At 37.0% G+C, this 26479-nt stretch overlaps 1 protein-coding gene across 5 annotated transcripts in view; it reads left to right on the forward strand.

Moving 5' to 3' along the window:
* Positions 1-26479, forward strand: part of ARHGAP26 (Rho GTPase activating protein 26) — a 276121-nt gene that overhangs the window by 143710 nt on the left and 105932 nt on the right. For all 5 annotated transcript variants that reach the window (XM_026696419.2, XM_087924476.1, XM_087924475.1 and 2 more), the window contains exons 12-14: positions 11262-11298; positions 19916-19981; positions 20816-20890. In XM_026696419.2, the coding sequence (XP_026552204.2) occupies positions 11262-11298; positions 19916-19981; positions 20816-20890 (178 nt within the window). The remainder of the gene's footprint in view (positions 1-11261; positions 11299-19915; positions 19982-20815; positions 20891-26479) is intronic.

Here is a 26479-nt window from a genome sequence, read left to right on the forward strand (position 1 = left end):
ATCTGCCAAATTGCAGGCAGCTGGCTGCAGCAGAAGTAGCCTGCAGTACCGCACTCTAACCACTGTGCCACCAAGGCTGCTCCAGAAAGTAATTCTGGACTCATGGTTTCTGCTAAAAGAGGACAAGTACATCCATTTTAGCCATTCAAAGAATGAAGACCTTTGTGCCCTTTCATTGTACTTCTGTCCATCAGAGGTTGCTCTTGAATCCTGGAATGTCATCTGGGATAAAACGTTACTGCCTATGCCAGATTCTTTATTGTCACATGATACCCTTATTATAGCATCAGCTATTGGTTTGTTTCCAAGTACAATTTAAGTTACCGACTGTTAGGGGTTGGGCTATTGCTATCTTCAAATTCACCTGTTTCAGGTACGTTCTGTCCGTCCAATATAGACAATCAATGCATGCCTGCTGAAAATCCCCGTTCATTCTGAGAGTTGATGGGAGGGAATGGAGATGGGTATTCTCTATGGGAGCATCCTTCACGGAACAGTTTGCCCTCTGAGACAAGAGTGGCCCTTTCCCTCATACAAGTAGTCCTCAACTTCGAACCATTTGTTCAGTGGCGATTTGAAATGATTGTGAAGAAGGAGAAGGAGAGGAAGAGGAAGAGGAAGAGAGGAAGAAGAAGAAATGAAGTTATGACCTGTGCCCTAAGTTATGCTCATTGCAGTGATCCCTGCATTAAATGTGATCAAAATTGAAATGCTTGGCAGCCCAGTCACATTTGCAAGCACACTGGCTCTGCAACTCTCTCACCTACCTATTTCCCCCAATCTATGCTCTTCACAGTGGCACTCAGTAGTGGCAGTGCCAGGGCTGAAACAAAGGCCCTGGGCCTTCAGCAATCTCAAGACAGCTGCTGTCACCCTTGGGCCTCTGCCAAGCCTCTAGTGCAGGGCAATGGGAGCAACTGGGGCTTTGTGCAGTGATGTTGGGATGGGATTTGAGGAAGCATTTCTCAGTGGAATGGATCAAAGGATCAGTTCTGTAATTGTATATAAATGGGAGTTTATAAGATAATAATGTATTTTTAAAATCTACAGGTAATTTTTTAAAAAACTCATTTTATGTTGAGAAATGCATTAGACAAATAAGAAGATAACATTTGGGGGTAAATAGGACTTGTAAAATTATCTGACAAATCAAACAGTTCATTTTATAGTGGGATTCCTCTTTATATGCAATTGCAGAATTCACAATTGGGCAGAATGCATTTGTGAATAAAAACACGATTCATTCACTTGATCCATCTCTGACATAAAGTACAGCAAATTTCAAAGAGCTGGATTTGTTCAAGGTTGAATTTAGCTTTAAAAAGCAAAAAAATTGTATGTGATGCATTTGTATACTTTAACAATAATTAGAAGCATTACTGACCCTAGGACAAACAGCATATTTCTTTTCTCTCCATCCCCATTTTTTCTTCAAAACAAAATATGTCCTTCTCATGCATAGCTCGTACATGGAGCCTTTTAATTGTTTATTCTCCTTGTGTAGACTTGGCCAACTGAGAAGTAGGTGCTGCTCATGAATGATAATCACCTCAACTCTGTAGCAGAGACTCAATATCCAGATGAGCCTCTCTCAAATAGCCAGAAAGGGATACAGATACATAAGCAAAAAATTGCTCCCTGTAGTTTTGCCTACCTTCTATCTATAATCAGTTGCTTCATGTACCACATGTTTTCAGCTAATCCTGGTGATTTCTTATTCTTAATCAAACAGCAAACACTCCATACGGAGGATGCAAGTTCATGTTGTCCATCATGGCTCACTGCCAGATCGAACTAAAGTAGTTGAGAATGTCATGGATGAATATTGTATCTGTTTTACATGCATATATGGCTTCAGGCACTTCCCCAGTGCTCCTTCTATATAAATGGCTTATTATTATGCTTGTGGAGGGAAGGGGGACCAACATCATCTTAGGTTGCTACACAGCAAAAATGTGCTTATAAAGTATTCTGCAAGGACCTTTCTAGACTTGTTTCTATAGCTGCCTGAAAAACAATTAGCACAATTTTGGGTGGTTAAAGAACATTAAAAATAACAAATTCACCCTCTTGGTTTCTCTTGATCTCCTGCTTTTTATTGCTAGACTTCTTCAGATACGGCTGGGTCAACTCCTATACCATTGAATCCATGATCACAACACCGGATTTAATGGTTCAGGAGAAACCAAAAAGGTGAATTTGTTATTTTTAACGTTTTTAATACCCCAAAATTGTGCTAAAAATAATTTGTGAATAAGCTTGTGCTTATATGTATGAAAATGTAATTTCTAGTAAAGAGCTGAAGGTCAAATACTATGTTCTGTTAATTATGTAACATGCAGCTGCTCTCTTGTTTTTTCATTTAAAAGATATGGGTACTGGATTTCTGAGCTTAAATAGCTTAGACCTATCTTTTACATTTGATCTTATTTACTGAAGTTCCTCTTGGAACTTAGTCAGGCAAGGAAGTTTTGGGGGAAGACTTTAATAAGCAATTTCTCATGTGTGTTCATGCCCTTAATTTTTTATAGTAATTTTATTAAAAGTTACAATTAAGAATATAAAAATGAATACAAATTAAAAAAGAGAAGAATAAAAAGAAAAATAGAAAGTGCAGAATGAAAAAAATAGAAAGAAAAATAGAAAAGACAGTAAAAATAAGAATATAGTAAAGAAAAAGAAAAGAAATATATAAAGAATATATATTGTGATTATTCCTAATTACAAGTATAGACATTTTTGTAAGTTAATCACCTTTTCTTAAATTGCAATAAATGATCTCCTCATCCCATATCTCATCTTTTGTATAAACAAATCCTTAATGCTTCTTCAGTCCTGGTTAGCAAAAGTCCATTAAAGTTTACCAGAGTTTAAAGCATTTCTATATTAACCTTGACCAGATAAATCAACTTTATATTCTTTCCTTTTACTTTTAACAATTTTGATCTTTAGTCCCTTCAAGTAATGTCTCAGACTTTATTTTTTTTTTCATGGTTTTGGGGGGTCCTTTCTCACAAAATTCTTCAAAGCTTTAATAAGACATTTTTGTAAATTTAATTTAGGAATATTATCCAGGTCACTCTCATATTTATTATTTATATGTTTCTTTTAATTAATAAGATATCAGTCAGTTTCTTTTGTATGTCCATATATCCAGTTTGCCCATTTTTTCCCATGTCATTCTTGTAGCCTGTTATTTTTAATCCACTTTTAGACTCAGTCTTGCCAGATAAAACTTGTTCCTCTTTCATAACATCTTTTAAACAAAGTTTGTCTATAGAGGCAAACATTTCTAAAGTTCGTTCTGTTTCAAATTAAAATTAGGATTAGCCTCAAATGATTCCTAGCTCCTGAGATTGACCTTTCACAGGCTCAGCCAGAGCAGCTTTTTCAGGGTCAGATCAGTGGCGGGATTCAATATTTTTTTACTGCCAGTTCTGTGAGAATGGCTTGGTGGGTGTGGCAGGGGAAGGATACTGTAAAATCTCCAGTCAGAAGTGGTATTGCCAGTTCTCCGAACTCAAAATTTCCACTACCAGTTCTCCAGAACTGGTCAGAACCTGCTGAATACCACCTCTGGATCAGATTCAGAATCTGTCCTGAGTCTGAGTCATGACAAAATTAATTTCTGAATCCATTGTTCCAAAATATATTTAAATATGCCCAGTGTTAAAATATTTTCTTTTGTCCTGTATTAATAAGTCAAATTTAAGTGTACTTCTTTAATTGTAATATTTAATTCCTTCTGGTTCTCTTCTGGTGTCTGAACTTCAAAGTCTTAACCTATCATGTTTTTTGGAAAAAAGAATTCAAAACAAAAACATTTCCCCCCAGGAATTATAATTAATTCCTAATTCTTATTTCAAGTCAATCTAGGCCCTTAGTCTGTTTGTAAGATTCCAAAATCAAAATTCTAATCAAGCTTTTGCTGTGATTTTTAAAAAAAACTGCTTAAAGTTTTATTTAAAGTTGTATTTCTTTTGGTTTGACAGTACTGTCAAACCTCTCAATCCAGAGGTTCCTAACAGCTGAAAAGCAGTTAATAAGGAACTTCCGAAAGTGATTAGAAAAGTAAGTACAGTATGCAAACTCAGTGTCCTTTTGAAGGCCCTGACTGTGATTTCACCAAAAAGATGGATATTCCTTTATATCCTAGAACTCTAAATCTGCTAAAGATCTCTTGTGGTCTACTCATGAGGAACAATTGTATGGAACACTTGTGAGCAATCTCAAATTCTCTCCTTGTCTGGAGAGGAATTATGATAAGTTGGTCTACTTGCTAGCTCTTCAGTTCACTGCATTTTTGTTTTTAGAAGTGTTGTCTTCAGTTTACCATATCTTCCCTGGAAGTCCTTTATGGCCTTCATTTATTATGTTTTTTGGTGATTTATTTACAATAGTCTGATTTTCCATTCTGTCAAATACTTTGGTTTTGGGTGACTTATGAAAAGGGGAAAGTAGTACAATCAAATTTGAGGATATATGTGTGGAGTTTTTTTTCTTTTTCTTTTTGAAACTAAGCTTTTAAATTTGTTGCTATTCCTTTCCTCCCAACTGGAATGCATGTTCTCATTTACCAGGGTTTACACTCCTTCCTTCCTATAAATGAATTTGATGCCCCAAATCTCTGTTTAGATTATGTTGGTTGTTGTGGTTTTTCTTTTCTTTGTATTTGTTTAATTTAGCTTGCCTGGTGAAAGCAACCCATTGAACCTTGTTTGAACCTTGGATTCAGTTTGCTTACAGACTGAGTAGATCTGGAACGCCTATTGCTGGCAGTGCAAATGTAACAGCATTGTGTGCAAAGTTTACATTTTGACAGTTCTGCTTTAAAAAGAGGTCAAAGTGGTTGGTACTTCATTTTGTGCCTGGTAAATTAGTAAACAACAACATCTGCTTCCGTTGTCTGCATTTTTGATTACTTTCGTTGCCTTTCATAATTTGGGCTGAATTAAAGTCAACAGTAGAAAAGTACAGAGATTAGATTTTTTTTTCTATTGGATTTTAAGCTTTATACAGGTTAATGTTAGACGTGTGAACCTGTTGCAGTGAAGCAGTGAAGTTTCATTTTTCTTCAGGTCGTGGAGACCTTTATAAAAGTTAAAATAATTCTGAGTTGCTTGTGGGAGGTGATCTGTAATGAGAGTCGAAGTGCCCTGGAATAGTTTGCAAAAACAGTCTTATAAGTGAATAATTCTTATGATTAGGAATTAGTGAGCTGATAACAAGGAGAAATCTCCATAATTTCTATCCCTACATTGTTGTCCTGTCCTTTCCAACACCACTCCTCCTCCTCCTCCTCCTCTTCCTCCTCCTCTTCCTCTTCCTCCTCCTCCTCACAGAAAAAGTGTGTGTATAGCTGTATGTCTGTGTGTATCTTCAGATGCTTTCTTGAAATTCTGGTGTTGGTTTCTTTGGAATGAAAGGTTTGAAATCATCAGTTTTGGTTCAAAGCAATTGCCCCAATATTCTTAAAAGGAAGGGTGGAGTTTGCTGTTAATTCTCAAGGTAATTTAGGCAGTGCACTTTTTGCTTATTCATTATTTCAGAAGAGCTTAAGACATGCTCTATAATGTATATCCAAAGCAGACTCCACCTTTCCATTGAAGAATATGAGACAATCACCTTGGACCAAAACTGAAAGCCTTTCACTGCAAAGAAACCAATACCAGAATTTTAGGGAGGATCAGAAGAGACACACAGACACACACAGACACACACACACTTCTTTGCTGCAAGGAGGAGGTGGAGAAGAGGTGCTGGAAAGACAGGACAGAATGCAGAATTAAGCTACTATGGAGATGGGTGAATAGGATTAAAAGAGAATTATTTTCTTTTGGGTTTTTCTTTCCTCCCATACATTTGAACTAGGGATAAATTTTATATACTGTATATATAGTAAGCTGCCCTACAAATATTGCCTTTTCTTTAGCAGCCTCAAAATGGCTGTGAAGTTTTATGTTAAAAGTTTAGACACCTACAAAATAATTCATAGGTATGGTAAACATGTGAATTGGAAGTGATGAATCCTGTCATCTAGTATGTGTTCCTGCAATTTGCTTTTCAGTACATATCCATGCATGTAAGTCTTGCTTCAGGGGTTCTGACCAGTTTTGGAGGACCAGTAGTGGAAATTTTGAGTAGTTTGGAGAACCAACAAATACCACCTCTGACTGGCCCCGCCCCCATCTATTCTCTGCCTCCCGAGTCCTAGGTGATTGGCTGGGTCTTCTTTTGTTGCCCTGCATAGGAGAACAGAGCTGGAAAGCAGGTTAGTGGGGTGGGGCGGGAATGGGATTTTGCAGTAACCTTCCCCCAGGAGTGGGGATTTTGTAGTATCATTCCCCTGCCATGCCCACCAAGCCACACCCACCAAGCCATTCCCACAGAACCGGTAGTAAAAAAAATTGAATTCCACCACTGCCTTGCTTATATGATCAGAAACTCTTTCTAGACAAAGTATATAGGTATCTCTGATTAGCATGGCTTTTTTCTCCAAATTTAAGAGAATAGCTAGGTTTAGACATAATCTTACACCATTATGCATTTTGTTTCTATCCAACTTGCTAGATCGAACATACACCGTTTTTAGCCTTGAATTATTTTGTCAGGAGAAATTTGAAAGTAAAAGCTAAAGGCAAAACTGCTGCCAAACTCCCTATGCCAAATTACTGCCCTAGTTTTCATTTGTTTTTGTTGTTGTTAAGATGGATGCTGGGACCTGGTGCTTTTTGGAAAGAAATATTAAAATATGTTTCTGTAAATAAGCTTTTGGCTTCTTTTTTGTAGCCACAATGAAGAACAAACTCTGGTCCCGAAAGTCAGGGGAAAAAAAACCTGTCTGGAACGTACACAGTTGGCCCTCAGACAAAATGAGAAAAATGCTGATAAGATGGAGTCAGCTGCTAAAGGGAGGAGGTTGCCTGGGTGGTTTGATTTGGACAAGGAGGCTTGCCATTGTCGACTGGCACCTACATTGCTCAGGGTTAGTCTGGTATCTTCTTCCTGGGCTGTTATCCAAGGGCTGGCTGCCTTGACTATGCTAGAGCGCCAAAGCAGCCTGGGTGTTAAATATGTGCAGCTTTCATACTACAGATTGTGTTAGACTAACAGTGTCATGTGGTATGCATATTAATGTGGATCTTACCCAGTTTGTACTTTCCAAGCCTCTGTAGAAACCCCAAAAACCATTAAAGAGGCATTAAAATGTCTCTTTAAAAAAAAACATGTTGATATAGAAACAAGCTGTAAAGGTTGACATCGGAATGCCTTTCTTATCTCTGATCGTTTTAACATTTGTTTGGAACAATGAAAGACATTAATGGTTTATCTCCTAAAAGATTAACATTACCCTCTAGATATGGGAGAAAGGAAACTTTGCTGAAGTCTTTTTGTCAAGTTATTTCCCCATTCTACTCATTCAGGGGCCAAACTAAATCAGGAAGTTTTTTTGAAGAAAAAATGGAATTATTCAATAAATCTCATAGATGGGGTTATGGCAGCAAGCATGCCTTTTATAAACCTGTATTTTCCCACAGCTTTTTTTTTTTGCTGATTTTTCCTATCTATAATAAACCTACTAATGAGGACTTCATGCAAAAACCTGCACAGTGTCCTTATATAATACTAGGACCCTTTTCTTGAAGTACCTCTCTGAAAGCATCTCTTCATTTAAAGTGGCTGATGACTAGCATTTACTGACAGTTAAGATCTGCTTATTTATTTTCATCAAGGATTGATGAAAATGTCTCAGAATGTCTGTTGCAAAAATATTTAGCTTTAAACCTACAATACAATTGAAAGTTTCATACATTTCTTTGCAGCGATAAAAAGAAATTACTTGCTCATCTATGAAAAATGCTTGGTGGAATGTCTCTGTAGGAAGCAGAAAAAGCTTGCAGTCAGCAAAAATATTTTCTACCAAGCCATAATACTGATTGTTTAAGAATTCCCCACCACCCCGGGCTAGTGAGAAGTCCAAAAATAGCACAACAGTATTCAATTTTCTTTGGATTAGAACACAAAGGAGACTTAGTAGGTAATATTTACTTTATCTACAAACGAACAATACTTAACGGGAATTTATCCTGAATATACAAGTAAAGGCTTAGAAAATGAAAGTTGAAAAAGTTTGAGACATGGGTTTATTTTCCCTTCTAAAACTAATACTCTTTCACCAGAAATACTGGAAATCTCCTATAGAAATTCCTAATTTGGAATAAGGGAACTACTTTGAAATGCAGTATTTTATCAATTCATAACATAAAGAATTTTATCTCTTATTTTAGTGTGAGTTAAATAATGAAAACGAACATCCAGGTTGCATCTCTATACCTGATTGATCTTAGTCCTCATACTGTACCACCCAAAACATGAGAGAATATATGCTATATTGCTCTGGACTATGAATACAACAGTGAAATTTATTTACATTTGTTCTATCTGGTTTTGGGGTACCATATACTCTAAATGACCATATATTTATTTTATCTGAGTCCATTGGAAGAATGATTCATGTTTGCTTTTCTTTTGAGACTTTAAATTGGGGAAAACTGTTGAGAAAAACTAATGAATAGGAAGAAGGAAAATAATTTTGTTACGTGAAAAGGGAAGGGGTTGCAGAAAGTTCTCCTTGCAGATTTAGTTTGCATGAGAAGACCATTGCTTGGTCTTTGGCTTTAATCATCAGAGGCTGGAAATTAAATCTTCAGGGCTCCTGGACTCTGGTAGGTCTAGCTGTCTAGGGCTTGGTCTAATGGTCTGGTAATGGGATAAATTTGAACCAGTAAGTCTTGAGGAGGTAAACAAGGATCTCAGCACTTTTAATTGAGCCACTTGTTTGTTGGACCCCTCTGGTTAGTTACGGTAGCCTGGGAGGTGAGTTCTATTTTTTTATTTTTTATTTAAATTTGATTTGTCAATCGCTTACAAGATAATAGGTATAAGAATAAACATAGTTATGAATACATAAAATGGATACATATAAGAAAAATAAAAGAAATAATAGGACAGAGATGGTAGGCATGCCCCCTACAGACCTCTTAGGAAAGGGTCAATAGTAGACAGTCTAAAGTTAAAGTTTTTGGGGTTTGGGGAAGAAACCACATAGTCAGGTAGTGTGTTCCAGACATTGACAACGCTGTTGCTGAAGTCGTATTTCCTGCAATCGAGTTTGGTGCGGTTAACCTTGAGTTTGTATCTATTGTGTGCTCTTGTATTGTTATGGTTGAAGCTGAAGTATTCATTGACATGTAGGGCATTGCAATGTATGATTTTATAAACTGTACTATACTTTGATCGGACTGAAGATGGCATAGTTCTAGAAGTTGTGGTTGGATCCATACTATAGTGGAAACTTCTTTGAGGGAAGAGGTTGTCCTTCGGCCTTGAAGGAGATGAAGATGCACCCCACCCCACTGTCTCCAAGACTTAACAAACTGAGACAAGCATTATCTTTTCCCACTCCTAAAATGAAGATGTTGAAAAGATGGCAAGATTGCTGATGCAGAGGAATCTGGAGGAAGTGCATTATCTAGACCCATTTCATTCAGATCTCAGGCTAGAATTCAATATGGAGGCATCCTTGGAAGGACTTGTAGATGATCTGTAACAGAGCATGGTTGGAGAAGTGTATCCATTCTCGCTCTCTTTGATCTCTCTCTGACTTTTAATACTATTTTGTAGTGGTTTTCCTCCTTCCTTTGGGAAAAGTACTGGTCTTGGCTGTGGAGGAGAGGTCATTTCTTCCTTTGTCAAGTGCCACCGGGTCGACACCCTTTCTCCTCTTGTTCAACATCTGCATGGAACCACTGAGTGATGTTATTTGCCATTTCTTGAGGGTCTGCCTATCTCTCATCATTTCAGCCCAGCTGGTTCAGGCCATGATCTGTGTTCCTTCAATCAAACAGTTTCATCTATTGTGTTCCCAGAATGTGTGTTCTCTGTGCTGTGCTTGTCCTCTGGAATGAGTTTCCAAATGATGTCCATGTCTCCCACTGTGATAGCATTCCAGGAAGCCTTGAAGATCTGGACGTTCCCTCAGGCGTTCCCTCACGTAGCCCCCGTGGAATACTCCTGGAGATGTGGTTGTGGTTAATCAGATTTGCCATCTCATCTTCTTCTATCTTCCCTTTCTTGTTCCTTTGTTTTTAATATTTTACTTTATTTTCCTATTTTATTATATAATGTCCGGGTTTAAAAAAGATTGTGTTGGTCAATGCCTACATTGAATAAAGAAAACAGAACTATAATAATGTGGGAAGCAGGATGGAGAAGGACACCAGTTTATTTGGGGGAAACAAATGTAAGTCCTTTGTCATTTCATGCCGCAATCAAATAATAAAATAGAAATCAAAGTACAACCCTGTTATATAGCTTTTGCTAACTATTAATTTCCATAGCTGTTTTTCCTGGGCATATATTTTCTCTGGGTATATGTCTTCTTTGAGATTATGTGTCCTCTGGGTTTATGTCTTCTCTGGGCCTATCTTTGTCTCCCACAGTCATATTAAAAATTGACTGAAGTATTCACTGAGAATGTAAAGTGTATATACTAAATTACTAATTTAAGACCTTTAAAGATGACTTCTGGCGTTCTAAAGAAATCATCTTTCCATCAAGGCATAGAGATTCCCTGTTTGATATATTTTCCCTTACAGCCATTGACATGAGGCATTGTATTGATGCAAAGTTAAGGCCAGTTCCACATTCATTAGGAAAGTTTTTTTTTTTAAGTAAATATGTTCTGTGTCACTAGAGCAAGATCCTTACATAATACCTCTACCTTTTCAGTAATTTTTAATGAGCCTTTGTTTAACATTCAATATATTTGATGCTTATATTAAAGCCAATGTTGTTTAATTATTAAAATGCTGGACTAGGATTGGAAAACCAATGTTCAGATCTACTTTTAAGCATAGAAGTTCACTTTCTCTCAGCCCAATTGACCTGAATTTGTTGTAGGGAAAATTGGAAGAGCAAACTCTTATGTTATAGTATTGATTGAGTTCCTGGAGGAAAAGTACTATATAAAGCTAACAGAGATATGATCCTCATCCTTGGATGTTGTAAAACTATTTTAAATATTCTTTCCTCTGATTGCATCTATACATATTTTTGTTTGTAGGAAAATTGATTTTTTAAAAAAATTATTGAAGATGGGATATATTTTCTGTCTCTGGTTGCAGAGGCTGTGTTAGCGTACAGTATTGATACTTTGAAGCTATGCCACTCCTATGATTACTTTTTTTTTTCATTTGCAGGTGTACAACTCAAATAAGGACAGCCAAAATGAAGGCAGTAAGTAATTTATTATTTAGTTTTAAAAAAAGCTAATATCGAGCAAATGATTTTTTAGACTTGAATGCTTGAGTAAGCCAGTAGATGGTGCTCCATAATCTACCCTAACCTTCTTTAAACTTTCAAGTATAGTTTTGGGGATCAAGTGGTTTCACAGTAACAGTAATCAGCGACAATCACTGTATTAAACAAAAGAGCTTTATAGCTGCTGGAGTTCCAGCAAGTAAACATCTGGATGCAACCCAACAACTGTGGAGTTCTGAAACTGGCTTTGTTGCAAATTGTGTGTTTCCTTTGGCGAATTATTTAACAACCTTTTGTCTCAGTTTACACAATCCAGGCACAGAGGTTTATAGAAGGGAAGTGAGAAGGAGAACTAAGATTTTTTTTTTCCTGAATTTTAGTACCTTGTTTTACTTTCCTTAAAATTTAATGAATAGAAATAAAATATCTTGTGTTAAAAGGAGCTTATCCAAAACCTGAGCCTGCCCCCTGGACTGTTGTTGAACAGATATATTTTTGGAATGAAAGGCTCTTTGTACATATGAAATACACTCTTTAAATATTTTCCTCTCTTTACCCCAAATATTGGAAGAGCAAATGACTTGATATGTGTTTTGCTGAGCAACTTGAACTTCTTGCTATTGCTATTTAAAATGTGTTCTCTGTTTCTAAGTAGGGAGCCAGCTTACAAATATCACTGCAGCTCTAATTTTTTTTTCCTTCTCTTTACAGCTGCTGCCATACAGTGACATAGCAGCAGATCTCTTATTTATCTTGGGTGTGGCTTATAAAGCTAGTGTGGGTTTTCATATGTTGGTTATTGAGTTTGGGAATACTGATGAATGGCATTCTTTTTAACCCTGCAAGCTCAGAAATACTTGGGACACCGTAAAAGAAACTCCCTCCTATTGCTCCCTTTCTCTAAGAGCAAACAGGATTCAGTTGAAACCTTCATGAGCTCATCGTCCCTTTTCATCCTAAGGGAGCCCTGCTGGTTGTGTTTCTTTATAAATAGAATGTTGTTCCTAGTAAATTTGAGAAGTAGCATCTCCAGCTGTTGGGTCACTCCAGCTGACAGACACTATATACAGTAGTGGTCTAGTTTCTCTCACTGCTTTCAGTTGATAAATGCCATATAATTTTAAACCCCCACTTTCCTTTCTTCCTTTCCCAGCAATGCAAGATTTACATACCTATCATTTCTTTAATAGCACTAGTGTGTCAAACAAGACAGCACAATTAGAGATAATTGCACCTCAGCAGATTGCTGAGATTATGTCAGCCTAGTCAGGGTTTCTAGGAATCCCTCTTCCTACCAGTTGTGTGTTCCTGTGTTAAGAAATTTAAAGAAAAAAGAAGCAGTAGAGAAACTTGCAGTGAGACAAGTTAGCCATTGGTGGTTTTGACTAATATATAGAACAGGGGTCTTCACCCTTGGCAACTTTTAAGCCTGGTGGACTTCAACTCCCAGAATTCTGGGCGTTCAAGTCCTCCAGGCTTAAAGGTGCCAAGGTTGGAGACTCCTGATATAGAGCAAAACCGTGGTTTTATTTTTCTGTGACACAGAAGCTTCCTCTCACTAACTTTTTAAATGCAGAATTCTATAGGTAGTCCTTGATTTACAGCAATTTATTTAGTGGCCATTCAAAGTTACAAAGGCACTGAAAAAAAGTGATCTATCATTTTTCACACATACAATCTTTTCGGCATCCCCATGGTCACGTGATCAAAATTCAGACCCTTGGCAACTGACTCATATTTATGATGGTTGCAGTGTCCTGGGGGCCATCTCCTTTTGTGACCTTCTGACAAGCAAAGTCAATTGGGAAGCCAGATTCACTTAATAACTGTGTTATTAACTTGACACCTGCAGTGATTCACTTAACTGTGTCAAGGAAGGATGTAAAATGGGTCAAAATTCTCTTAACAACTGTCTCCCTTAGCAACCTAAATTATGGGCTCCACTGTGGTCATGTTAAGGACTACTTATAAAAAGGAAAACCATGATTTTATTTTTCTGTGACACGGCTAATTCCTATTGCTAACTTTTTTTAATGCAGAACTCTATTTAGGTGAAAGGGGTTTTCCCCAAGCAATTCAACTTTAAATTAGGAAGGCATCTTAAATATGCTGAGAATGTGGTAAAAGGGGCAGATAATGGTTTTAGCTCCCCCCATTTTCTTTTTGGATTCATCCTCTTTTGGGAGGGATGTTTAATTTCAAATTTTTGAATTGGGGTGGGGGAATGCACTTATTCCTATATAAGTCTGATCTTTTGTTTTGATTTTAGTGGTTACTTGTCTGTGAGTTGAAAATGCCATGGAAGTCCTGGCAAAGCTCTTTAATCAAAGAAAAGTGGCTAGTGACTTCTCTTTGCAGTATTGCCATAAATTGGCCTCATAGTTCTGTGGTTTCAGTAGGAAAAGCATTGTCATCAGTTTACCACTATGTGACATTTTTCTGTTATCTGTGGACTAGCAATTGGCAAAATTAACACTGAAAGAACAGTTTAATTTACTGGCTGATCTTTGTAATTATTTTAACTGGGACATCTTTTCTCCAACCCTCTTCCAGTTCCCTTGTTTCCTTGCCCAGGGCATTCCTCTGCTAGTAAGAACAGGCATTTCTTTTTTTTTATAGTCACTAGCGGGAGAAAAAAAATAAAATCTGGGCCACCAGAATGGCAAGGAGAAAAGGAAAACTCGACTATTTTTTCTTCTCAAACCCTACTTTGGATGATGGGATTAGTATTAACTGCTGCCATAAATTCAGAATTGTGTGCTTCCATGTACAGTTACCTAAAGTGTGCAAATCCATTTATATTGCATAATTCAGGATTCAGCAACTTCTCCAATCCCATTTTTGCATACCTCAGGTCCTTTCCACCTGTACCCTTGAACTTTGGTATTCTTCCATTTTGGGACCGAAAACAGTTGGGAAAAACATAGGATAGGCCTACCTTTGCTAGGATATGCTAGATGGCATCATTACCTTCCTATCATATCCCAAAGTCCCTTCACAGCCGCTAAAACTTTGCCTGTCACTTGCCTCATTCCAATTATAGTGCTTATAAGGAAATAAAAGCATTTTATGTTCTCTGCTCTAATCCCAGGAGTCGATTATCTGAATGCTTTCTTTCTTTTTTTCTTTTTTCAATTATAGTGGTGAAAGCAATTTCTTTTGTTTTTTGCTGGGATTATAATTCAGTGTAGAACTATTCACTAGCAGCAACCCAGATCTCTCAAAAGAATTGTGAGTAATCGGGTATGAAAGTCATGGCAAATTTGAGATATTTCTTATTAGCCTTTAAATAAGGAGATTACCCTTAACCACCAGAGATTGGGTTATTCGGAGCTGATTTTTTTTTTCAATTATCCCAGAAACAAAATTTATGTTCTGCAGCAGGGGTATCAAACTGGCGTCCTGAGGGCCAGATGTGTCCATGCAGGCCACGCCCACCCCAGCTCCGCAAAGAGAAAAAAACCATCACGATATATCACATGATGCAACGTAATGCCCTGAGTTTGACACCTGTGTTCTGTAGGGATCTTCATGGATCTCTCATCCATCAAAATACAGTTATGGGAGCCATACATTTGTTGAAAACCATGGCTGAGATATCTCCCTGAAACATTTTTCTGTGAAAATCCCCTTTTGCTAGAAAATCACAGATGGAAAGTATAGCATTAATATCCTGGAAGGAAATAATAAGTTGCTACTGGAGCCCTATGACCCGGACCAAGAATATCTGTAAACTTCAATATTGATTTTGCTGTTTCATTGCTGAAGCACTGTCAGCATTTTCTAGGAGCTCTTCTCCGTGTCTCTATGATCTTTCCTCTTTGGTTAAGAACCAACTCAATACATTTTAGTTTGTTTGTTTTGTGTAAAAAGGTGAAACAAAGTATTCTCTATAATATTGGGTAGCATTTTTGAAGACTGCTGTGGCCTTCAGTGTTAATTCTGAATCTTTATTCACAATTCTTTTGAGGTGTTTTCAGATGTAATGCTGTAATCTTATATTAGTGGACATTGTCCTTCAAGTTTATCTTTTTAGTATTTTGAGCATAAAGGTATTTGTGGCATTATCAGCTTTAAATGACCTATGTTTGCCTTAAAGCTAAAGCCCTGTTTAAAAACTGAAGTGAGCTCCATATTCTATAGATTGCAGATATCACTCTGCTAATTGAACAAGGGATATTGGGAAGCGAAAAATCAATCCGAATAGAGCTGGAAGGGACCTTTGAGGTTTTCAAGTCCAACCCCCCCGCCTGCTCAATTAGGAGACCGTATACCATTTCAGGCAGGTGGCTGTCCAGTCTTTTCTTAAAAACCTCCAGTGATGAAGCATCCACAACTTCTGAAGGCAAGCTGATTCACTAGTTAATTGTTCTCAGTGTTAGTAAGTTTCCCCTTAATTCCAGGTTGCCTCTCTCCTTGATTAGTTTCCACCCACTGTTTCTTGTCTTGCCTTCTGGTGCTTTGGAAAATAAGTTGATCCCCACTTCTATGTGGCAGCTCCTCAATTACTCCTTCTTTTCTCTAGACTGGCTATACCCAATTCCTGCAATCGTTCTTGATATGTTTTTGTCTCCGGGCCCTTAATAATCTTAGTTGCTCTTTTTTGTGCATTTGCACAAATCTACTTTGATAACCATTTTTTCTTTAGAATTAAGAAAATAGAATAAACCCTCTGCCCAATGATGGGAAGAATAATGTCCTATAGGGCAATGGGAAAAGAATCCCTTTATGATTCCTAAATCTGAAATCTGAAATAAGAGCTATGATTTTTTTTAAATATACATTTTTCTTTCTAAAGTTACCATGTAAGCAGAGAAACCCTTAGGGATTTCTTGAAGATATGAGAAAGTGTTCCTTTTGATAAAAAATCAAGAAACATATTTTGCAAAGAATTATGAGCTTTGTTTTTTTTTTTTTTGATAATTTAGCTAAGAATATTAAGATATATTGCTCTTCTAAAAAGCATGCCATTTTGAGCTTTTTTCTGGTTGCTAGCTATTAATGTAGGATTCCCCCTACTTTTTTTCCTACAACGTTTTGAATGTAGCATATCCTGCTTCATGTTTGAGTAGGTTGATAGATTGTTCAACTATTTAATATATTTAATTGGTTTTTTTTTAATAATCCCACGCTTGTGCATTTAAGGTTTATCCACTAATTCTATGTCTGAACCTTTCCTCAGTTTTTATACTAGTGTTTATTCTGCATAGATAGACTGAATCTCATATCCCTCCCTGCTCCTTGCTCTGAATGAAACAACTCTTGAAAAGTTCCTTTTGAAATTGAAGAGAGGTTATTAGTTCAGGATGCCAGCCATGAATTAATACACTTGCACAGCAATTTAGATTTCATCTGCAAGCCAAGTTGCAAGTTAACTATTCAGACACAGGAATCCATTCATGTAGCGTTCAAGAAAACACACTTGTTTGTTTCCAGCTGCAGTAGTTCCAGCTGTGAAACGATAGAGCTCCATCTATACATCTGGTATCTATATAGTTTATGACTCTGGAAGGCTTATATGATAAAAAATATATGAACATTTCTTACAAGAATCACTCTGTTTTGTGGAACCATCTATAATCAACAGCCAGTTATGTTTATTCCTGCACTGATGTTTTGCCTATTAAAAAAATGTAGGCAATAAACTTCATAAGAATTGTTTCAAAATCGATTTTGGGTGTGTAGCTACTGTATATTTTTAAAAAGTCAACACTGGGCCTCTAAGAATCAGTCTCCCAGAATCAGATCTCTGAAACTTGGAATTCCTGTTTTCGTATTTCATCACAGCTCTCTGTTATTTCTTTATTTAAAACATTTAAATTCTCTCTAAATTCCAACAGGGATCTGAAAAACACACAACCAGACTGTTAAAAAAGATCATTGTAAAACACAAAAATAGACAATGGCAAATAGCAGCTGCAGCTACAGCAAAAATAGACCCCCTCTCCAACAAGTGTAGTCTAATCTGTGTTTCATATTTTAGAATTCCTTCTTAAAATACATATGCAAATGGACATATTTGCCACATTTATTTTAGGTATTATTACATATAAATTCACAATTCCCCATTGAGAATGGCACTTGGGTTATTTAAATGTCTTATGTAGACACAGTAGATGCCTTCTGAATAAAAGAATGAGAAGCATCAGGGAAGTTGCTTCTTTATAATAAGCCCTGTTCCTCTTCTTGCTTTATACTTAGGGGGTCCACAACCCTTAGGCTCTGGCCTGATCCTGGAACGCGGTTGACCGTTGGGAACTGGACGGGCACAAGCTATGTGCAAGCGTGTAAGACTCCATTTGTGTAAATGGTGGGTGCACGCACCTGCTGCTTGCACAGATGGAGCTTTGCATGTGTGCCTGCCACTTCCACAGAACCATCCCCTCTGCCCTACCACTGCCACTGCTGGTCCACAGAGCTGGAAAGGTTGGGGAACTTTGCTTTAAACTGCAAAACTATCTGCCTTTAACTAAAATACTTATAAGCAGTGAGAGATTCTCCCCCCTCTCCCGTTGAGAAGAGGTATCATTCTAAGTTGAAGCTGACCAAAACATGCATTAAGCCTTAATGGATGTAGTAATTATGTATGTATACATGTATTTATGTATGTGTTATTTAAAATGATTTAAAGTACATTTAAAATTATTAAAAGTATACTAGAGGGACGTAGGAGTGGTAGTGTGGCCTAAAGGTGGGGTTCTTGCCCAGGAGTGGGATGCTGGGGGTTTGCAGGGGTTCGGAGGAGCCCCTAGCTAAGATTCTGTGCACCCCTGCTCACCCCTCCCCTCCCAGGAGTCCCCACGTGGCCTGTTTTGGATGTTAGGTAAGTGCAGGGCATGCGGGGAGACTTGGGGAGGGTGAAAAAACAGGCCTCCCAGAAATTTGGGAAGCCTGGAAATGGGCCTGTTTCCGGCTTCCAGAGAGCCTCCAGAGCCCAGGGAGGTCATTTTCGCCCTCCTGGAGGCCCAAGGAAAGCTTCCTTAGCCTAGTGAGGACAAAAACGCCCCTCCCCCCATGGTGCAGGAGGCCAACTAGGCCATGCCCACCATGCCCATGCCTCCCCCCCCACAACCAGCCCTTTGCTAAAATTTTGGAAGCCCACCCCTGCTCTTGCCTCACAATCAGGAGGCTGTGAGTTTGATCCTAGGTAGAGGCAGATATTTCTCTCTCCGGTCACAATGAAAATATATCTGCTGAACAAAACTCCGCATTGGCGACAGGAAGGGCATCCGACCATTAAACACTCTGCATTCAGTTGCAGAATGGAGTCTGCAACTCCATTCAGTTGTCCAAGACTCCAGCCTACACGGCATTATGGGGCCATTAAAAGAAGTTGATACTAGAGGGAACTGTCATGTATTGTTTGTTAAGCAATCCCTTTATGGGAGTTGTAGCCACAAAACTAAAACAAATGAGGACAGCATGGATTCTTTACTTCCAAGCCAGTTGGAATATCACAGAACAGCTGCATCTAAAAATCAGTTCCAGGAGAATTATGCTATGGCAAAATAGGATTCTGTAGATACCTCCGCTTCAAGACTGTACCGTATGACTCTGAACTTTATTGTAACTTTTGTACTTTAGTGATGGTTATTTATTTCTGTAATTCTAAACATGTGCTAGCAGTCAGTTGGAATGTTTAATAAGCTCTCTTTTTAATGGCTGTGTGAGACCATTAGGTAGCATAGAGTGTCAGGAAATAGCAACTGATCTCACCCACATAGGACCTATAAGCTCCAATTCAGCAACTTGGAATGATAATGGCAGGGTTTTGAAGATATATTTACTTGGTGGGTGTTTAGTCATTCATTCTCCAGAGAATGGTAGGATACAATGCCATTTTAGGAAGTGTATACAGCCGAAGTCCAGAGAGGTGATGATAGGAGGTGCTGCCTTTATATTGAGACAAAGTCTGCCAGTAAACCAAGGCAGGCATTTTTGTTTTCATGGACATATTGACATCACATAAAAGAAAAAAAAATGTAGATTACAAACAGAATTATATTGATGTGGGATTATTTATTTTCCAAACTATTACATGAGAACAGTGTCAATCATAGTAAGTCAAAGACTTTCTCAAAATGATGGGAAACATGCTCTGCCTCTTGTGCAGTTGCATACAACTTTAAGAAGTTAATGCAAAAGAGAGAGACTTATTGGGCCATCTCAATACACTTATCATTTGTTTCTCTTGCACCCTCAGAGAGTCCCATAGTTGAGGACCACAACTGCTTTATTCAAACCTTTATCATTGGTTTCCTTGCTTGCACTCCATCACGCATACTCATCAACCTGTCCATTCCCCACATATCCTTAGTTAGTCATGAGTAATTTACTTTTCTTCAAATTTCAGATTCCTCTTCTAGTTCCATGGGATTATTAATCGAAGACTTTTCGAATAATTATTCAGATGCCCATGTTTTGATCCTTATAGTTCTACCCTGGACAGTAAAAAGTATCTTCAGAAATGTACTCTGTTTTAGGATGCTTTTATATATTTTAAAAAAGGAAAGCAAATCAAAATAATGATGTTGCATTTCTACTACACTATGACTCTTTTCCTTAGTAAATTCTTTTTTTTCCCCCCTTGCAGTGGCCCAGTTGGATAATATGGGTTTCAGCATCGTCAAGAAATGTATCCATGCCGTTGAATCTAGAGGTGATGTTTCCAGATAATAAAACTATATCCTATCTATATAGCAGATGCAAACTTCCTCAGCATTCTTTCTTCCCTCAATTGTCATAGATGCAATCTTGGTTTTCATGACCTAGTTTTAGATCAGCTTATGTTGTTGATGGAAGTTCATCTTTAAAATATCAAACGAAAGAACTTTTGAGAATTCTATTTTCCAAATGTATGCTTCTTTTTAGGCTCCAACTCAAAGCCGTGTTAGTTTGTTTTCTGATTACCTTTTTCTGATTGTAGATATTTTATGAACACATGCCATGGCTTATAAAAAGAGTTGTTGAGCTTTAGCTTTTATACCCCACAACTACAAGTCTGTATCTGATTCGATGTTAAATAAAAAAACACAGTTTAAGAATATCGGGGTCAATTAAAATGATAGGTTAAATATTATTATTCAGCTGTACAACCAAACTGGTGATTGTTTTGCGAAAAAACCCCTAAGCTTTTCAAATAATTAAAGCTAAGGTCATTTAACCTCTATGTCTAATTCTTAGAGACATTCTGTACTGCTGTTCGTGTATATGACCTCTCGGCCCCAACCCAACACCTAACAACAGATTTTTACATTCCCTCATTTTTAATTATCTCATTATAATGGGAGAGTAACTTTTACTAGAAATCACATCTGTGTCTTTAATCTGAAACACCAAAAGAAATGCTCTCTGCTTTAATAAGAAACTTCAAAAGTGTGTAGAATGCTGTGAGAGACTTTTAATTAGTGTAGCTCTGTGAGAAACTGCTTTTAAAAAAAGCATTAAATTACTTTTCAACCATTTATCTAAATTAAATAATTTCACTCCATAGGGATCAACGAACAAGGACTCTACAGAATAGTTGGGGTCAACTCCAGAGTTCAAAAACTATTGAGTATCTTAATGGGTAAGTAGAGCTGAAAAAAAAATAACATGCAGGTTTTTTTTCCTGTGCCAATGGTGATGTGAATGTAACCCAAAGGAAAGAGGCTTACCACTGTGAATTTAATTATTTTAAAAAAATCAGCTTGTAATGGAAGGATATCATGCAAGATCTTCATTGTACTACACTGAAATACTCAGTGAAAGGAAAGCCCATCACATATTTGTATTCTTTCTACTTTACAAATTTACCTGCTTTTTAGGAGAAAGCACTTTCTGTTTGGTATTAATATTTATATGCAGATAACTAATAATTAAAGTGACGTCTGCAGAAAAAACAAACAACCTACCCATACAACAAGCTAAATACTGTTTCAAAATTATATAAGGAAGAGAAATAAGTACGAAAACACATATTCTAAAGTTGAAATCTTAAACCACTAGATACCTCCTGCATTTGGTCGAATAGCTCTAAAAAAACAACAACAAAAACCCACCAAGGGAAGGAACAGACTGGGTCTACATAGTTAGGAATTCTGGCGCATCAGAGTGCAAATTGAAAATGCCCACTTCTGATAAGGTAGCATCTTTGTAGCAATGGATTCTGGAGGGGATCAACTCTGTTCAACCTTTCTTTCAATGGAAGAAAGCAATCTGGTGCTATGTAAGGCAAGGAAGGTGACAATCAGCATCTAGAATTGTTACTGGAGGTAAACTAGCAACTACTTAACCTTCAAAGCAATAGGTGTCAGCGTATATTAGGGCATCACATCACTGCCCAGGCTGACAGATTTTGTACCAGTTTTCCAACTGCTCTTCAAGAGTCGTGCCATGTAATATGTGCACAAAGTCTCTTGATCCAAGGATGATCATAACTGATGCATAAGATGTAGCTGTGCCAAAGTCATCATGATTTTTTCCTGAGCTTTCCCATCCCAAGTTCCTGCTTAACTGTGGTTTGTGTATTTATGCATTAATTTCTCCTTCTCTCTTTTAATACTTGCCATAATGTGCAAATGGCATTTTTATTGTTTGTTTTTAATTACTCTGCTGTGAGTTTTTTCTTAGCTGCTCAAGAGCAGATTTTTTTTTAAATTGACAGATGGGAATTTCCAGTGCTTTTTAGCTTTGAACCTATGCTACTTCCAATGTCAATATTCTGACTAAGTGCAAGTTTAAGTGCAAATAATAATTCCTATAAGTTTTTCCTAGATAATTAGACCCTAGGTACATTGCAGATATTTATTAATATATTGTAATAATTTATAGCTAGCTTTCAGTGCTTTAAAATCAAAATAAACATTTGTAATTAAAAATACCATGGATGTGAAAAAAACAAAGAAAAACATTTCTTGGATCCTTATCATAAGATAAGTGGAAGAAGAGACCTGCTGAGCATCAGTGAGGCCTTCCTTCGCCCTCCTCCCTTCTATATGAAATAAAAATACCAAATATTTAACACGTTTATATTATTTTAGAAGCAGCTCTACAATCTATATAAAATAAGTAAAAAGGAATTTTGCAACACATTATCAGTGCTGATAAATTTTTGGCTCTCTCAGTTGTCATTTAATGGAGGCATTCCAGCAAGTTATTTAAACCGTTATTTATCGAAATTATTTTTCTCACAGTTGCTCATGATAAAAAAAAAAAACATGCGTTTAAAAACTCTACCCTCTCTCCGTCCCTTTTTCTTTTCTTTTCAATTGAAAGTGGAAGGGCAGAAACTAATGGTATTTTCACACTGAAGAACAAAACTGAAGAGTAGAAGATTGGAGTTGATGGACAAAATATCAATATATAGGGTAGTTATTTATGGAGAGAAAAGATAGAAATTACTTTAGTTGAAGCATTAAGACTATTTTAAAGAGTAAGAAATAAGGCTTGAGAAAATAGCTTGCAGTGGTTTGGGCATCTGTTGAGTGGTAGAGGCAAAGATTGTGATCTGTCAATACAAAGAGAATAAAGAGACACTGAAGATATTGAAGAGTAGGAAGTCTCAGTAATAAATCTCCATGGACATAAAGGGTCTTCCGGTCTTGGGAATGGAAAGGACCCTAAGAATTCCTGTGACTAAGATTGAATAATGAACTAACTAGATGGAGAAAATATCTTTCTCTAAGGCAGTTCTAAGTGCAGCCACCTGTGCCATAATTATTAACTAGTCTGAAAAGTGATTACTTGCTTTTCTATTTACTCCCTCGTGATTAAATAGAGCTTGTATAGGGCAACCAAGGAATTGATTTGCATAAAAACATCAGAACTGAAACCTTTTACTTCCTGACTTTTTCTTAGAATGTTCCCCTTTTCAAATGTTTATTCTGATACGATCACTATAATGGGTTCTTCCCGCACCCCACCCCTTGCATTTTCCCATCTATACATAGAAACAAGCGTGGTTGGTGTTACTGGTTAACATTTGGTTTAAATGGTAACAGGATCAGGTTTCAGGGAAATATTACTGGTTCATAAAGTGACAAGGAAATGTGGGTACACATCTCTACTTAATTGGAAACACCAGATGCTTGATGTGGCTTGGACTTGGAGCCTTGGGTAAACCAATTGTAAGATGTGCAACAGCTGCCGGAAAGCCAGTTGCAAAAGTTCTGTTTGATACAATGAGGTTGAGTCTTGAAGTTCCTGATACCTCCCACTGAAACAGGCACAATAATTACCGGTTGAATTGTTTGACAGTACATTTCTCTCTCTTACCTCTGAGTGATAAATAGCAGTGTTGCTTATTAACAAGTGTCTTCTTGACTATTTTCAGAATAAGGGGGGGGGATCTATAGAACTAAAAGCCTTCTCCAAAATTAGTTTGGGGTTCATCAGAAGCAGCAAAATTTACAAAATCTGACATTTAGAATTAACATTTGCAGGATAATCAAGGATATAATAGCAGAGCAATTGTGAATGGTCAAGGGCCATATTCAGCAACCACACCTCCCCTCAGCAATCTGGTCACATAGCAGCTTTCTGCACTATCTACAGCTTTTAGACAAATCAAAGAAAAGCAACTGAGAAGTTTTAAAACTGAGGAATAGAAGACTGGAATAGAAGGGCAGCCAGAGAAGGGACATAGAGAAAATTACAGTAATAAAAACCTGAGGCTGCCAGTGCATGAATAGTAGTAGCTAGGCTGTTTCTTTCAAGGAAAGAGTATTAATATTTTATTTAGTACTGTTATATGTTCCAGACAAGGCAGTCCTGGCCATAGAGGTCAAAGGCCACTAAGAATATTGATCACTCTAGGAACATCCTATGTTATGTACTGGTAGTTGTTCTTTCTAAGGAAGTACAATCCGATTGCAAAGATAGGTAGGTAGGTAGCCACTGCTCTCTTGATTTACAATTGATAGCTGTCCAGAAAGTCCAGTTGCCTCTTGAAAAAACACCTTTGGGACACATTTCCATGGTTATTCAGATGTATGAAGGATTTCCATTAAAGACTACAGAAGTAACTTCTGATAACGTTACTGATGTGTTTTGAATTTCCTTCTGAACCTAGAATATTGTTAGTAGTCTAATATTTATTTATTTGTTAGATTCTGTTTTAGAAGGAAATTCATGGATACTACGGACAATGGTTTTTCTCTTACCTTAGGAAAATCATTTTCCATGGTTGGATTACACATAACAACATAAATGTGGAGTCTATTTCTGGTTGGTAGACTGGCTTTTACTCCCATACTGGAGAGCCTAAGAAGAAAGACTTAATATGATGCTTTGAGGGAAGAAGGAACCTGGGGAGACCCTTCAAAGAAGACCAAACTAGAAATCCGATGTCATGTAAGTCAGTATGCTTGCATTGTAAAGCTATAGTAATAAAAACTTGCAAGTCAGAAGATACTTCCCTCTCTGCCTCCCTTTTTAAAGTCAAGAGGTGTTTATTTACAATACATCACTATCCAAGACTCGGTCCTTTTTTGTCTGACCCTTATCTTGGTAATGATTCTTCGTTCTGTCTTTCAAGACCATTCCCTCTTCCCATTATAGTTTCCTTTTCCAATTAGTCATCTGGCTCTTTCATCAACTTAAAAGGAAAGCCAGTTTTACTATTCTGTAGCTTCTGGAATTCTACAAATTATACATTCACTTTGGTTAAATGAAGTAACATTTCTGTTTCTCTTTTGCCCAAAGGAAAGTTCTGGAAAGCAGCCAGTTACCACAGTACAGTGAGGAGGGGAACTTCAGGGAAAATATGTTAATGGTGATTGCCTATATCCCTGATTTGGTTAAGGGATTGGTTTTGTGGTATTTTTTTTATCCTATTATAATTGGCTTCATGGAGTTTCTTATGCCCGTTCCTTCATGGTGGCATCTTCAGGAATGTTTATACTTGGTTCCCATCAAAATTTAAAAATAATTTTAAGAGTAGGCAAATTGGACTGTTGACATTCTTTTGGCAGAACCACACAGGAGACATGCTTTTCAGTTTTGTCCATTCAGTGACAAATTTATGAATTCTTGTCAATCTGTCTCAGATCATTTTCCAAACTAAATTTAGGCCTTTTAAAATGAAATCGAGATCCTTTGCACAACATCATTTTGTTTTATGAATCTGTATCCTGAAAAATGACCTCTTTAAGGTTCTTGCCACAGATTGTTATACTCCGGTCATATTTTTTGGAGATTTAACCTTCCAAACCAAGAAAAATAATAATATCCAGCTTAATTTAAGTTCTATTCAAAACATGTTTCTGAAAAAAAATAGGTAGCATTTGTCCTGATAATGATAGCTATGATCTCCACATCCTACATCATATTTATAGTAGTAAAGTTTCTGAACCCGAAAAATGATGATAACATGGAAGGTAGAGAACTAAATTTGGCTTTTGTAGGAAAAGAAGAAATATATCAGTTTTGTCTATGATTCAAATCTTGTGTGTTGCTTTTAGATGTCAATTCAAGATTCTGAGGCCTGAAAGGGCCTGAAACAGTACCATGTGAGCAATATGCATATGTTAAACATTAAACCAAGACTGAGTGTGTTGCAAAACTTCTAAATCCAGGTAGGGAATGATGACTGTGAAGATGATGAATGAGGAAAAGAGAAATTATTTGATACAATATTTGATATCCAAAGTACCTAGACATGATGAAAAGTAGAGGGAAAAAAACAAGGTGTTATCAACTTAACGATGATGCCTTTCCCTCAGTCCCTCTTCCCAAATAAACAGGATACTTGAGAGAGTCAAAGAATACCAAAAAGAAGTTACTATGTGCTTCATTGATTATAGAAAGGGTTTTGAGTGTGTTGAATGTATCAAGCTAGGGAATATACTCAGAAAAATAAGAATCCCAGGACATTTCATTGTCCTTATAAGAAAGTTATACACAGGATAAAAAGCCACTATAGAACATTTGTGAAGTAGACTGATTTCAGGTTGACAAAAGACTGAGAAAAAGCTATGTACTTTCTTCTCACTTATTCATTCTTTCTGCTGATATACATTAAGGGAACCAGATTGGCTGAAGATGAACATGGCTGTAAAATTGGAGGAAGAAACATCTAAAACCTAATGTTTTGCCAATTATACTACTCTGACAGATGAAAATGCACAGATTTGAAAGTTCTAGTAATGAAAGTCAAGGAACACAATGGAAAACTGGG

Source organism: Pseudonaja textilis, chromosome 2 (assembly GCF_049901715.1).
Source record: "Pseudonaja textilis isolate UNSWEBS1 chromosome 2, rPseTex1.2, whole genome shotgun sequence".
Lineage (NCBI taxonomy): Eukaryota > Metazoa > Chordata > Lepidosauria > Squamata > Elapidae > Pseudonaja > Pseudonaja textilis.